The sequence below is a fragment of the Sphaeramia orbicularis genome, chromosome 11 (assembly GCF_902148855.1).
Source record: "Sphaeramia orbicularis chromosome 11, fSphaOr1.1, whole genome shotgun sequence".
Taxonomy (NCBI): Eukaryota; Metazoa; Chordata; class Actinopteri; order Kurtiformes; family Apogonidae; genus Sphaeramia; species Sphaeramia orbicularis.
The window spans coordinates 4,541,811-4,555,439 of NC_043967.1; the positions used below are offsets into that span (position 1 = coordinate 4,541,811).

Genomic DNA, 13,629 nt, shown 5'->3' on the forward strand with positions numbered 1-13,629 from the left:
TCACTGATTGCTTTCACAGGCTGTAATTGTTTTCTAATTGGAATGAATTTCTTGTCCCACAATGAGTGACTTTTTGTCATTAATATTCTGCCTTTAGCCACTATTGTTTCAGCTGATTATGTTATTTCAGAAATAAGTGAGCTCTTATCACAGCACACTAACTGTCTGATAAATCCTCAACACTTTAAAATGTATCAGTGGAGAAAATACAGAAAATATATAGATATTTTGTCTGAGTTTTCCATATTTTCTTTGTTTATTTGAGAAAAGCTGTTTTTATTTAGTCTTGCTCTAACATTACATTATCAGTGCTTGGGTTTCATCAAACGTTCTGGGCATATGGAAGGTGTTGTCTGCTGTCGACTCGACGCTGATAAAACTAAATGGGTCCAATTAGAGACTGGGACCTGCTCCGGTCTCAGCGGGGACACTTCATATTTTTGTGCACCTTTGATCAGCGCAATCAAACAATCAATCTGTATTTTTTTTTGCACCTTGATGCACTTACTTATGTTATTGTACCTATTTATTTGTCCTTGCTTAATGTACAGTTTATTTCCTTTATTGTGTTTTAGTTTAAATTGTTTTAACTGTACAGTTTATTTCCTTTATTGTGTTTTAGTTTAGTTTAACTGTTTACGTTCGTCGTGTGAAGGGAAGTCACAAAGTTAGATTTTCATTGCTCAGTCCTGCTGTGGATACGACAGTAAACTTCTCGAATCTTGAATCAGCTGATCAATTTAGGTGTCTGACATGTGCACAAAAGTGTTTCCCGCAAAAGTCAAATATGAGCAGAATGTGTTCAAACCTGGCTCCAGTAGGTTCTGGTCCATGTTTGGATCTAACGTCATTTACCTTCCTGCCTGTTTCCAGGTGGTTACACTGACGGTGGACTCTGACAGCCGTGACTGAGGACTTAAACAAGAGCTGAAAAAAAAAAAAAAAAGGAAAAAAGAAGAGTGGACAACAAGAACGGCAGTCTGCAAATCCCTCTTCCATGGATTTACAACAGTCCTGATGGGATCCAGCGCCGTGTGGCCCAGCTGTTAACTATAAGTGGAACAGGAGCCGTGGACGCCACACGCACACAGAACCAGGGTGGACGTTCTGTCCTCTGGACTCGTTTACCGACCCGACTGGACGCGGACAAATGGAGGGATTCTAGCGTGGGCCTGACACCTGGTCCGTGTGGAGTACAGAGGCCAGTACCCGGACCGGACCGGACCGCTGCTGGACGGTACTGGGTCCAGTGGAGCTGCTGAAGCAAAGGCCAGGAGTCACCCATGATGTTTTTATAACCTGATGATCAGAAGAGGTAAGGCTCCGTTTGGGTTGTTAGCTTTAGGAGTTTCTGTAGGTTTTACATCTTTAAAAAACTAAAAAAGTGTAGATCGTAACATATTTATATGATGTTTATGCTGCTGGTCAATAATCACACTGCTCTACTATTTTTTTTATAAGTGGTCTGCCTCAGATTAAATGTGTTAAATGTTCCATAATTTAATCAGATTATTAGTTAAACTAATGACCACAGTGCTGGTTTGCTGCTGTTTTCCAGGTGTATGATGGTGTGTTCTTCCACATATATGTTGGTTTGTGTCCATTTATCCAATAGATGTCTAAATGTTCCACTGATAGAACCTGTACAGTCCATGTATTGTCATGTGCAGACAGTGTTTGAGGTAGATCTGGTAGATCTGACACTAATATTCCTTTGGACTTAAACCCATTCTATCATTAATTCACAGAATTTCACATTTTGACCCCAGACCGTATCTGTGAAACTATAACCAACCAGCATTTAGGACTGGATTAGTTTGGATCAGAGACTCATATACCTGGTCAAGTTTAACTACTTTTATTCTGGAAGTTATTGTTCAGTTTTTAATCTAATCCTTTTTATAAAAAATAAAATCAAAAGTAATTAACCTTAATTTTTTACTGTTGTTAGTGCAGTGAACTACAATTAAAACTATGGCTGCAACTAATGCTGAGTATTTTTTTTTATGTCCTTTATAATTTTGAGTTTAGTTTGTAAAATAGTGAAGAAAAAAAAAAGTGTTCCAAAACCCAGGATGACGCCCTCAAATGTCTGTTTACTGTCACAGTAGAGACAAGAAACCAGTGAATTATGATGAAAACATTTCATATTTAAGAGGCTGAGTGACTTAAGCATGTTATTGATTAGTGAAATAGTTGATTTTATCGTTGGTGTCTAATTGATTAGTGAATTGTTGTAGCTCTCCTTTGCGCGTGAACTTAGTTTTAATATTATATTTATGATTTTAAAAGTATCATGGAGAATGCAGTGAAGGAGGGATGTCACTGTTTTTCTTGAGTCCATTATGGTTGAATAGTTGTGTTTTATTGTTCATTGTGTATCATGTATGTGTTTTATGTTGTTTGGACTTTGTATGGCTGATACCTCAGACAGGTCTGCCTTATAAAAGAGATTCCTAATCTCAGTGGGACTTCCTGGTTAAGTAAAGGTAAAATAAATGAATAAAATAAATATATTAACACATACATAAACAGTCCTAATGTTATGCATGTATAGTTTTAATTGGTGCTTCTTTCTTCTGTGGGACTATTACATAGGATTATTAGTTTGTGTTTGTTGTTGTAGCACTGGGACCCTGTCCGTCCCAGTGTGTGGCTCTTTTTAGATTCATATTCTAACCTTCAGCTTGTTTGGGTTCAGGGAAAAAGTTGCCGACACGAACTCATTGCTGCTCAAACAGCCATATTCATGACGCTTGCATTAGTTGACAGTGCTGCTTTAAAATGCCACACATATGCTGAGGATCAACGTTTGGGTTTTAGTTGCTCTACTTGTGGGAAAAGAAAAGTTTTTCTTTGAATTGCGACACAGCCGAACACAATGAGTTTGACCTGGCGGACAGCGTAGTCTCTTGATGTCCGATGTTAGCGTTAGTGTGTGCTTTACAGTGTCTCAGTGCAGCTCATTATCTGAGTTCATTAACCCCTTAAGGGCCGCTCACTCAGAGCTGTGATTGAATGAAGCTCCGGTGGAATCTGTAGTAACTAGAACCACATGTGTGGACCTGACGTCACAAACAGGACTTTTCATAGGATCCGTTTCCACACGACGTCATGAAATGTTGTAAAATGAAGGCTGTGTGACACAATCCCAGAGGATACAACCATAAGAATGTTCATAGAATTATTAGAATACGTTTCAAAATATTGTTTGTTTTCTTTTAAAGGCGCATTTATGATCATGAAAGTTGAAAACAGATATTTATGCATTTAAATTACTCTTAAAAGACATGGAAAGACAAAAGGAGCTTGAAGATGAATGGGATACAAACATCAGAAAATTATTTAATATTTATGACATAATCTGAAGTAATCCCACAGTACTCATGTTGTTCTTCACCCAGTCCTGGTATTAAGGAGCTACTGGTGTCAACTCATCATTGGGCTGTTGGTCACATGCACTGCTGTGTTTTAGGGGAGTGTTTAACACTACATCAGAGCTGTCAAACACATTTTAGTTTAGGGGCCACAGTCAGGGTGGGTCAGTAAAATAATAAAATAGATAAGTGGTAAAATAGTAACAATGGAAAAAGTAAAGTTACATTGTGATAGTGTTTACATCTACAAAGTTTCCTTAAAAATCTAAATAACATGAACAACTGGAAATGTCTTAAGAAAAACAAGTGCAGTTTTGACATCATGGATCAGTTTATCATTTATAATGTACATTACAATTATAAATACACAAAACATTTAGTAACAGGCAGAATATTGGGGAAGTCGCATTTACTTCTGTTAAGACATTTTATGTTGTTCATATTTGTTCAGGTTATTCACATTTTTTTTGAAAGTATAGTTTGTTAATGTAAATATTTTCATGTAATTTAACTTTTTTACTCTAAAATAAAGAGAACATTTGTGGTTGTCATTATTTACAGGTTATTATAATAATATTTAACTGGTCTGACCCACTGGAGATCACACTGGTCTGTATGTGGAACCTGAATTAAAATGATTTTGACACCAGTGATTGTTAATATATTCAGTGTAAATTTTGCATTTCATAAATTCATCCCACAGCCCGGATTTGGCCCCTGGGCCACATGTTTGACACCTGTGCTACACACACACGCACACGCACACGCACGCACGCACACACACACACACACACACACGCACACACACACACACACACACACACACACACACAGTTACTACTTGACAGTAAATGCATTTCCATGCATTTGAGGTCGTTCTGACAGGATGTACCCTACGCTGCAGTGGTTTGTGGTAGAAGCTGCTTCATAATAAAAATAGCTGCAATAGTTAAAATGATGTTGTTTCAAATTGCATGCGTTCATGGTTGTAAGTCATTTTTTCAAGGTGTGCTGAATGTGCAAAGATTATTCAGTCTTTAATGTATTTGCTGTGTGTGTCTGTTGATGTGTTTGGAGAGACGATGAATTTGTACATTTTTACAAAGTAAGCACTTACGTATTGTGTGTGCACCAGCCTATAATATACTTTGGCGTTTTGCTAGCCCATGATTATTGGAAAACGCAGGCATATGCGCTTACACACACACACACACACACACACACACAGATGTGGAAATAAGTGAAGCGGCGATGACACACTTGGACTTTTCTCTTGTCCTCAGTCGTGCACAGCTCTACCCTCGCTGCGTTATCTTCCTCCGTCTTTGTTACCACATACTTCAGAGCGCTGTCGCTGTGTTTCCTTTGTCTTTGCCACATACCTGCACCGTGCTTTTATCCTGCTGCCTCACTAGTTTCCACTGAGAACTCTCTCAAATAAAGTCTAAAAAAATGGCCATTGTTTCTGAAAAGAGACCTTTGTGTTTGGACTTTCAGTGTCAGTTTTTCCTGAAATGACAGTGATGCAGGTATGTACGTAGGACCACAGCCTGCGTTTGGGTGAAATGGTGTTTTATTAGGAAACACAGAGAGGTTTCAATGACCTGTTGTCTGTTCCTGACTGAGCCTGTCACAGTTTTAGAAGAACAAACAGTTGGACAAATCTTATTTTCGCCATTAATAATTTTGTGCTTGCAGCTTTGTATTTCTATTTTTCCTTATATATATCCTGTGAAAGTTTGTTTAAAAAGTTTTAAAAATCTAGATGTCTTTTTCAGGGTTCATATGGGTGCTTGAAATCCTTGAAAACACTTGAATTTCATAGTTTTGTTTTCCAGGTCTGAAAAGTGCTTGAATTTTAGTTTGAGTGCTTGGAATTCTACCTCTGTGATGTGATTTATTTATTTATGTTTAATATTGACTCTGTCAGGTTAGATGTCCAGACAAAGTTACTTACACAGAGGTGACACATTTAGAAAAATACAGCTTTGTCATGAAGTAAATTCCAGGTGTTCTCAGATCGACTCGGGTACATTTTCATCTTAATTTTTGTCTCTTTGGTGTGAGTGTGTCTGAAAAACACCAAGTGGGTTCCCTTTTATTGGGTAAAACTTTGTGTTCTCCTTTAAGTTCTAAAGTTGTTGCTATAATGAAAGATAATTTTAGATGGTTATACATAATACAATGTACATCATTGTGATAAAAAGTGAAATAAATAATCCTGAGTATCTGTATTCATGTAGATAAGTATTTTACCCCAGTGATAAGAGGCTGTGCTGGAAACATTTGAAAATGACCCTTAAAAGTGCTTGAAAAGTGGTTGAATTTGACCTTGAAAAATGTGTACGAACCCTCCGTTTTTTATGCAAGTGTTCACTGTCAATAAACATCTTGTTTTCAATTGGAAAATATGTTTTTTACTAATACTAGATTCTACTTATACCAATATCATATAATAAAATGACCACAAAAGGAAAACAGAGTACAGAAAATCATTAATCACATCTGTTAGTAAAATATCATTATCATCTCCATATTTATTATCTTCATTATCCATTAACTACAGCTAATAATTATTTTCATAGTTGATTAATCTGTTGATTTTCTTGAATAATTTGATATTTTTGTTTAAGTATTTTGTGTTGTGACCGGGTGTTTCCCAGAATGTTTCTGTTATACAGGAGGAAAGACAAAAATCTAAATTAAATTCATTCAAACTTAATAACACCAGTCTATCAGTCAAATGATTCCAGAATAAAAATGGTGAAATTAAACTACGTCTGAGTCTCTGATCCAGACTAATCCAGTCCTAAATACTGGTTGGTTGTAGTTTCACAGATACAGTCTGGGCTCCAACTGTGAAACTGTAGAATTAATGATAGAATGGGTTTAAGTCCAAAGGAATATTACTGTCTGTTATATTAATATTACTGTTCAAACACTGTCTGCACATGACAATACATGGACTGTACAGGTTCTATCAGTGGAACATTTAAACATCGTTGCATAAATGGACACAAACCAACATATATGTGGAAGAACACACCATCATATACCTAGAAAACGGCAGCAAACCAGCACTTTGGTCATTAGTTTAACTATTAATCTGATTAAAATACAGAACATTTATCACATTTAATATCTGAGGCAGATCATTTATAAAAAATGTAAAACAGTGTAAGTTGGAATGGGACAGTTTTCTTCAAATGTACTCCAACTGTTTAGAAATAATAGCAGTTGTCATTAGTTTAATAGCGGCTGCAGCTCTGTGTCCATGAGTGTGTGTTCAGATGTGAGCAGAGCCGCCGGCGCTGGACGGGCACAGACGAGGCCTTCTGCTCACATGTGTGTGTTTGTGCATGTTTCTCATTATGTGGTATGGCGGCTTTGCTCGCTCATGTTCTTCAGCGGGGCGGCCGCTTTGAGCTTCTTGATGCTTTTAGCTGTGGTCTGTGTAAGTTTGTGTCGATGCATGCGTATGTTTGCAGCCGTGCACGCAGGTGTGCATGCATTCGGGTGCGTGCGTTGCGGTCTGGTGCAGGCTTTGATGTGCTCGTACAAGTCAGATTTGGCACATTTTTTCAGAGTTTTAGAGAAACCGAGGATTGTTGAGAAGAGACTGTTCAGCTGGGCTCAAGAAACTACTGAGATGCACGATAGAATGACAGGGACGTGTTTGTGTTTGTGACGTTGTGGGTTTGACTCCTGAGGCAGCGAAGTGTGGGTGTGGGTGTGTGTGTCTGACACTTGTTTTCTATGGGGTTAAGTTGGTGTGCATCAGACAGATGTGTGTTCATATTAGTCTGTAGTTGTACAAAAATAAATATGCATAAACAGTTGAATGAGTTCAGTCGTACATGAAATGTATTGTATGTATTTGATCAGAATATGAATGAATAAGTTTAGACAGAATTACAAACAGGAAATCCAACTGTACCATTGTTCTTTCTCCATCACAAATACGAATTCACCAACGTGACTCTACTGTCCAAAATCTGTTCCCACTTCACAGACATTATTTCTGGAGCAGAGGATCCATGGATTCACAGACTGACCATGAGTTCAGGTTCCTTCTCCATGGTCAGAACGTTGGACTGCCTGTTAAAAGGAAGTTTTTCCTTCCACTGTCACCAGTCACTAGTGTTTGCTCCTGGAGGATTCTGTTGGGTTTCTGTAAATGTGCTTGAGAGTCTGGTTTCGACCAGCTCGATGTGTAAAGTGTCAAGAGATAACTTTTGTTATGATTTGAGGTTATATGAATAAAATTTGATTTGATTTCATTTGATTGGACCTGGTTTAGTTTTTTGACTTGGTCGTCCATCTTGGACAGTGATCCTGCCTGATCTGGACCTGATCTGGAACCTGATTTGGAAACTGATCTGGAACCTGATTTGGACCTGATCTGGACCTGATCTGGAACCTGATCTGGGCCTGATCTGGAACCTGATCTGGACCTGATTTGGACCCCGAACTCAAGGTCAGTCTGTGAATCCATGGATCCTCTGCTCCAGAAATAATGTCTGTGAAGTGGGGACAGATTTGGGACAGTAGAGTCACGTTGGTGAATTCGTATTTGTGATGGAGAAAGAACAATGGTACAGTTGGATTTCCTGTTTGTAATTCTGTCTAAACTTATTCATTCATATTCTGATCAAATACACACAATACATTTAATGTACGACTGAACTCATTCAACAGTTTACGCAGATTTATTTGAACTACAACTAGAGACTAAGATAAACACAGATCTGTCTGATGCACATGAATATTTGGACACCTTCCTTAGCCCATATTTTCCTTCCTGGTCCTCTCTGTATCAGCCTGGCCTTTCATTACACACACAAATACCAAAAGTTACAATAGAACCTGCTTCAGTATAAAATGCATCAATGAGTGAACGCATTCACAACCTGCTGACCTATTTACACTAAATAGGTCAGCAGCTGCTTCATTGTGTTTGTGATGAGCTCATCTTTTACTGTTTTATTTCAGGATGCACCGCTGTACATTCTCACACCCTGACAAACACACACAGGTTTGGTGTCAGTTTTAGATTTCAGTCTGTGTGTGTGTGTGTGTGTGTGTGTGTGTTTGGGATAGCAATAACTTCTCATTCATCATTCTGTACAGAGGGCATTAAACCTCTGACACACACACACACACGCACACATGCACACACGCACACACATCAGGTCTTTTCTGTATCCGCCAAATTCACAACAATTAATTCTAATTAATTCCAATTACGGTTTATTAATTATGCAGACAAAGATTAATAAAGGGGGTGTCTTCAGCTGTCGTGGCAATTAATGACTTAATTTGTTAGTTTGTTAATGATCGACTCGTTTAAAGGACACAAAATCAATCAGAGATCAAAGTGACAGCTGTGTGTGTGTGTGTGTGTGTGTGGTTTGTTGTGTGTGTGTGTGTTTGTGTAGACCTCACTATGTGTTTGCATGGACCCCTAATGTGCAGCTAGTTTTAATTGATGGACCCAGTTTTATTGTATCATCACATTGTGTTTCCCATTAATTATATAGACTGTGGCGACCCACCAGAGTCTATGTTGTTGTGCCATAGTCTGAGACAGAACAGAAAATGTGGGGGGAGCAGAGGCTCTGAACAATTCTGAACGACTATAGTACTATCTACAGTACAGAGCTTTAACCCATGAAGACCCAGTTCTACTTCCAAAATGAATATTTATCTCTTTTTAACCTTTCTTAAGTGATTTATCACCATTTATTCTAATATTTTCCTCTGTATTTAGCATTTTTCAGTGTAAATCGTGTATTTTCTTATATTTAATTCACTGATAATGTAGATGTTCATTAAAGTTTAGAGTAAATTCAAAAGTTATTATATCAGCATTGTTTCCTGTGGAATTGATCTCTTAGCGGTGTGACAGTTTCTGTTCTGCATTTTTAAGGAAAGAACTACATTGCAACAGCATGTAATAATAACATTTAATAATGAACTTAATATAGATTATTCAATTCATCGTCATCTGCAGCACAGAATGACTTGAATGTTTATATGAAAAGGCAAAAAAGTTGTCAAAATATGAAACAGACATGACTGAAAATGACCAAAAACTTGTCCTTTATTCCAGAACCAGATGAAACAACAACCACAGAGTATAAAAGTAAAAGAATATAGAAACAATATCTATATAGTAGGGATGTAACGATTACCGGTATAACAATAAACCACGGTAAAATTGCCAATGGTTAATATTATCGTTTAAATTCTAATTATCATGACAACCGTGTTTGATTACTGCACTTTTCCGGAAAAACACCTATGTAAAATATGCTTTTATGTCAAATATTTAAGTATAGTTTAAATTTATTACAATTTTAATTGTATATACCTAATATCTGGAACCAATGTTCACTTTTAAAGTCTCTGGAAAGGTTTGTTAATCATCTTTGTGTCATTCATGCAATAAAGTATATCCATTTTTCAAATGGGATTTTATATTTTTTGTGTGTTTTTTTGGCCTTTTGTGTTGATATAGTAGGATAAAGTGAAGAAATAATTGACAGATGATATAGATGAAGTTGTGCTGACAAAAAAAAGATACCAAACATGGGTATAGTAAACATTTGTTTATATAGTATATAAAGACAAAATCAGAAGGACTGAAAAATGGACAAAGTAGGCTCAGACCACTAAGGGTTAATATTTGAAAGTTTCTGCCAACAGAAGGTACATTGTGCCAATTATTTTATTTTATTTATTTTATTTTTTTTCTTTTCAAAATACAACTTGGTTAAATTATTTCAGTGTGTGTATAACTACTTTTTGAACATTTTGAGCACAATTTCAACTATACCACGATAATAATGATAACAGTGATAATTTTGGTCACAATAACTGTGATATGAAATTTTCATGTAGTTAGATCCCTACTCTGTAGAAATAACAACAATAACAGTATAAAAGTATGTATAGAAATATGTGTATAGAAGTAATAACAACAATATCAACAACAGTCTTCAGTCCGTCTATAAATGTGTGTAGATGTGAAGTGGTCCAGTCCAGCCCAGTTCCATCTCTACCCTCTAATCTGTCAGCTCAGTCTGAAACACATTTGGATCCAACTGACTAACTTAGACCAACTGAACATGGAACTAACATCCAACTGGAACAAACACACACTCACATTTAGAATGTTTGAGTTAAAGCTTCACAGATTAAAGGAGGAACTGATGGATCCAATGTACCAAAGTCCACATATAGACATTTAATATCAAAATTAAGGAAACAAAGCTTTGATTCAGGAAAATTGTAATAGGCTATTTAAAAAAAAAAAATCTATTTAATTGATCAATTAATTGTTTGAGTTTTAGTAGAATCAAAACCAAAGGAAGGTAACACAAACCTAATGAGTGTCACTTATTTGTCTACATTGTATTGTTTGTATTTATATAATTTGGGCTTGAGGCCATTTTAGTGTCAAAAAATCAGCTTTGGATGCTCTTTAAATAAATAAATGAATAAATGAATAAATAGAATAAGTTAAAAGTATTTGATGGTCTGTGTCTTTGTTCACCCTTATACATAACTTATAATTTTCTTCGGTATATTACTGTTTTATTATGATATAGATATTTTTGTAGACTTTTTATTATATGTATCTTATTATCATTTTGATGAAATAAAAGGTGTCAGATTAGAACAGGTGTCTGTGGCTCCTCTGACGTCTTCCTCAGCAGAAGTGTTTTTGTCTTGTATCTTCATTTCATTTGGTGTGAGCTCCGTGAATATGGACTGGTACCGTTGAGCTTTTGTCTCAGTGTTAATTCAGAGGTGAACTGGTCTTGGTCCAGCGCTGGCCCACATGTGGTGTGTGTTGTATGCTGGATCCCACATGACTGATCTGTGCCCCCCCCCCCCCCCCCCCCCCCCACACACACACACACACACACACACCTGTCTGACTGGGGTTTGTGTGTCGCTGCTGCGTTTGTGTTACAGTTCCACCGATGCTTGTGTTTGTGTCCTTCAGTGAAAAATCCATTAATCAGATTATGAACGGTAACTGGGCAAAACGGGGGCAAAGGACCCAACCTAGTTTCCAGTGTTTCTACCCATTCATCTTCCACTCTGTGTTTTTGTGTGTTTGCAGCTGAGCCGGGGTTGGAATCCATTAATCAGATTAGGTTAGAGACTGACCACAGCCAGAGCACAACCCCACCAGTGGTTCAGCGTTAGTGCACCCCCACACCGTCCCTCCAATGGCTCTGGACCTGTTTTCAGACCCACAGAACCGGGCCGGTGCCGGTTCCTGCACCTAATCTCGAACCAGCCGACGTGTTTACGTGACGACATGAGTGGACGTCACCAGGCTGGTCGGTGTTGTCCTGCTGAGGTTCCATCTGTGGAGTGGGCGTGGCTCCCTTCCTCTCCACTGCAGATGTTGTTGCATGTCCTGGTGCAGATAAATACTGATGTGTGTTAACAGGACAAACGCTCACAGGTATCCATGGTAACATCCATAACACTGGTATCATTATCTCCGCCGTGAACACATCTGCTTTCATATTGGCCTTTTTGGGGGTTTTTGGTGGCAAAGCAACGCCCTCCGTCAAAGATGTGTCATGTACATAATGGTATGACGTTCACCTACAAGCGCTTCAGTTCCCAGTGTAACTGGTGAAGGAACCAGCTCCGACACTGGGCCGGCTGTTCTGAAAACAGCTCCAGTGTGTTTGAGGCCCAGTGACTGTTACCTGTAGTAACAGGGTCAGTATGGGGGTTTGAAGTCCTTTAAAATGCTTGAATTTCAATGTTGTGTTTTCAAGGTCTGAGAAATGGTTGAATTTTAGTTCAAGTGAACCCATGTGGTTTGGACTGTAGTACCTTTAGAACCCTTTGGAACATCAGTTCAACTATGGGTCCACAAATGTGGACGTCAGGCATGAAAGGGTTATTGTTAACTCTGCCAGGTTAGATGTCAAACCAAAGCTACTTACACAGAGGTGATACATTTGGAAAAAATACAACTTTATGTCATAAAAGAACATTCCAGGTGTTCTCAGGTAGACTCAGGTACATTTGGATCTGAATCTTTGTCTCTTTGGCGTGAGTGTGTCTGAAGAACACCAAGTGGGTTCCCCTTTTTTTGAATGAAACTTTGTGTTTTCCTTTGATATATAAAGTTTTTGCTGTTATGAAACCTAACTTCAGATGTTTATACATAATACAATGTATATGATTGTCCTTGAATTTGACCTTGAAAAATGTGTATGAACTCTGAAGTAAATGAAGGTCATTTAGTTAATACTGCTAGAAAATCTGGGTTTATGTTGTACCACATCGGCATCCAGCCTGTTTACTGTGTGTGTGTGTGTGTGTGTGTGTTTCCTCAGCCATTAGACCAGTGTGCTACTACTCGCTCCCACAATAACCCATACTATACCCATACACCTAAACATGTACTTTAAAACATACTTGTCTACCTGTGTGTGTGTGTGTGTGTGTGTGTGTGTGTGTGTGTGTGTGTGTGTGTGTGTATGTGTGTGTGTGTGTATGTGTGTGTGTGTGTGTGTGTGTGGGGCTTGTCTCTGTGTGAGGATTTGTGTGTGTGTGCAGATGTGGGTGTGTGTTTTTTTTGTTCTGTTTGGCTACAGCATAGAGTTGTAGCCAACTGAACAAGTGTTAACAAGCTCAGTGCAGACTGTATTTATTTAATCCATATGCTGGGGAACCATACAGCTGTGTGCTGCTCCTGCTATGTCTGGAAGGAAAAATCATTCTGCAGACTTGTCTGAGGTAGAAAACTATTGCCAAGTCAGCTTGAATGTAACTGCGCATTTGGACAAAAACTCTTGTGTTTTTTTTTAAATCTTTTTGTGTAATAATTTTTCTTATCTCATTGTATTCATGTATTCGTTCTTTGCCCTGTGTATGTTACCTATGAATGCATTTTCAAAGATAGAAATTATCTAAATAAATGATCGTCATGATTTGTTTCAAGTTTAAAAACTGATGTTGGTACAACTTATAGAGACACAACAGTTTATTTGTGCCTTTAAATGTGAAGTTATAGAAGACACAAGTCGAAAGTGACATAAATGATCAAAGAAGAAAAAGACGACATTTCCTGACATGTTAAAGTAAAAACACACCACAGGAGACTTGGTGCTTATTTATGCTGATACTGTCTTCATTTTGATAATAAGCTGTTGTTACTCACAGTTAACACTAGTCCCTTTTCCCTTGACCCTCAAATTGTGTGAATATA

The 13,629-nt window shown here is 37.7% G+C and overlaps 1 protein-coding gene across 1 annotated transcript in view; it reads left to right on the plus strand.

Annotated features, from left to right (window-relative positions):
• LOC115428438 (zinc finger transcription factor Trps1-like) overlaps nucleotides 1-13,629 on the plus strand; it is a 357,327-nt gene that overhangs the window by 161,838 nt on the left and 181,860 nt on the right. Inside the window, 1 exon segment of the mRNA XM_030147486.1 lies at nucleotides 874-1,315. Within this exon segment, the coding sequence (XP_030003346.1) occupies nucleotides 1,303-1,315 (13 nt within the window). The 5' untranslated portion in view covers nucleotides 874-1,302.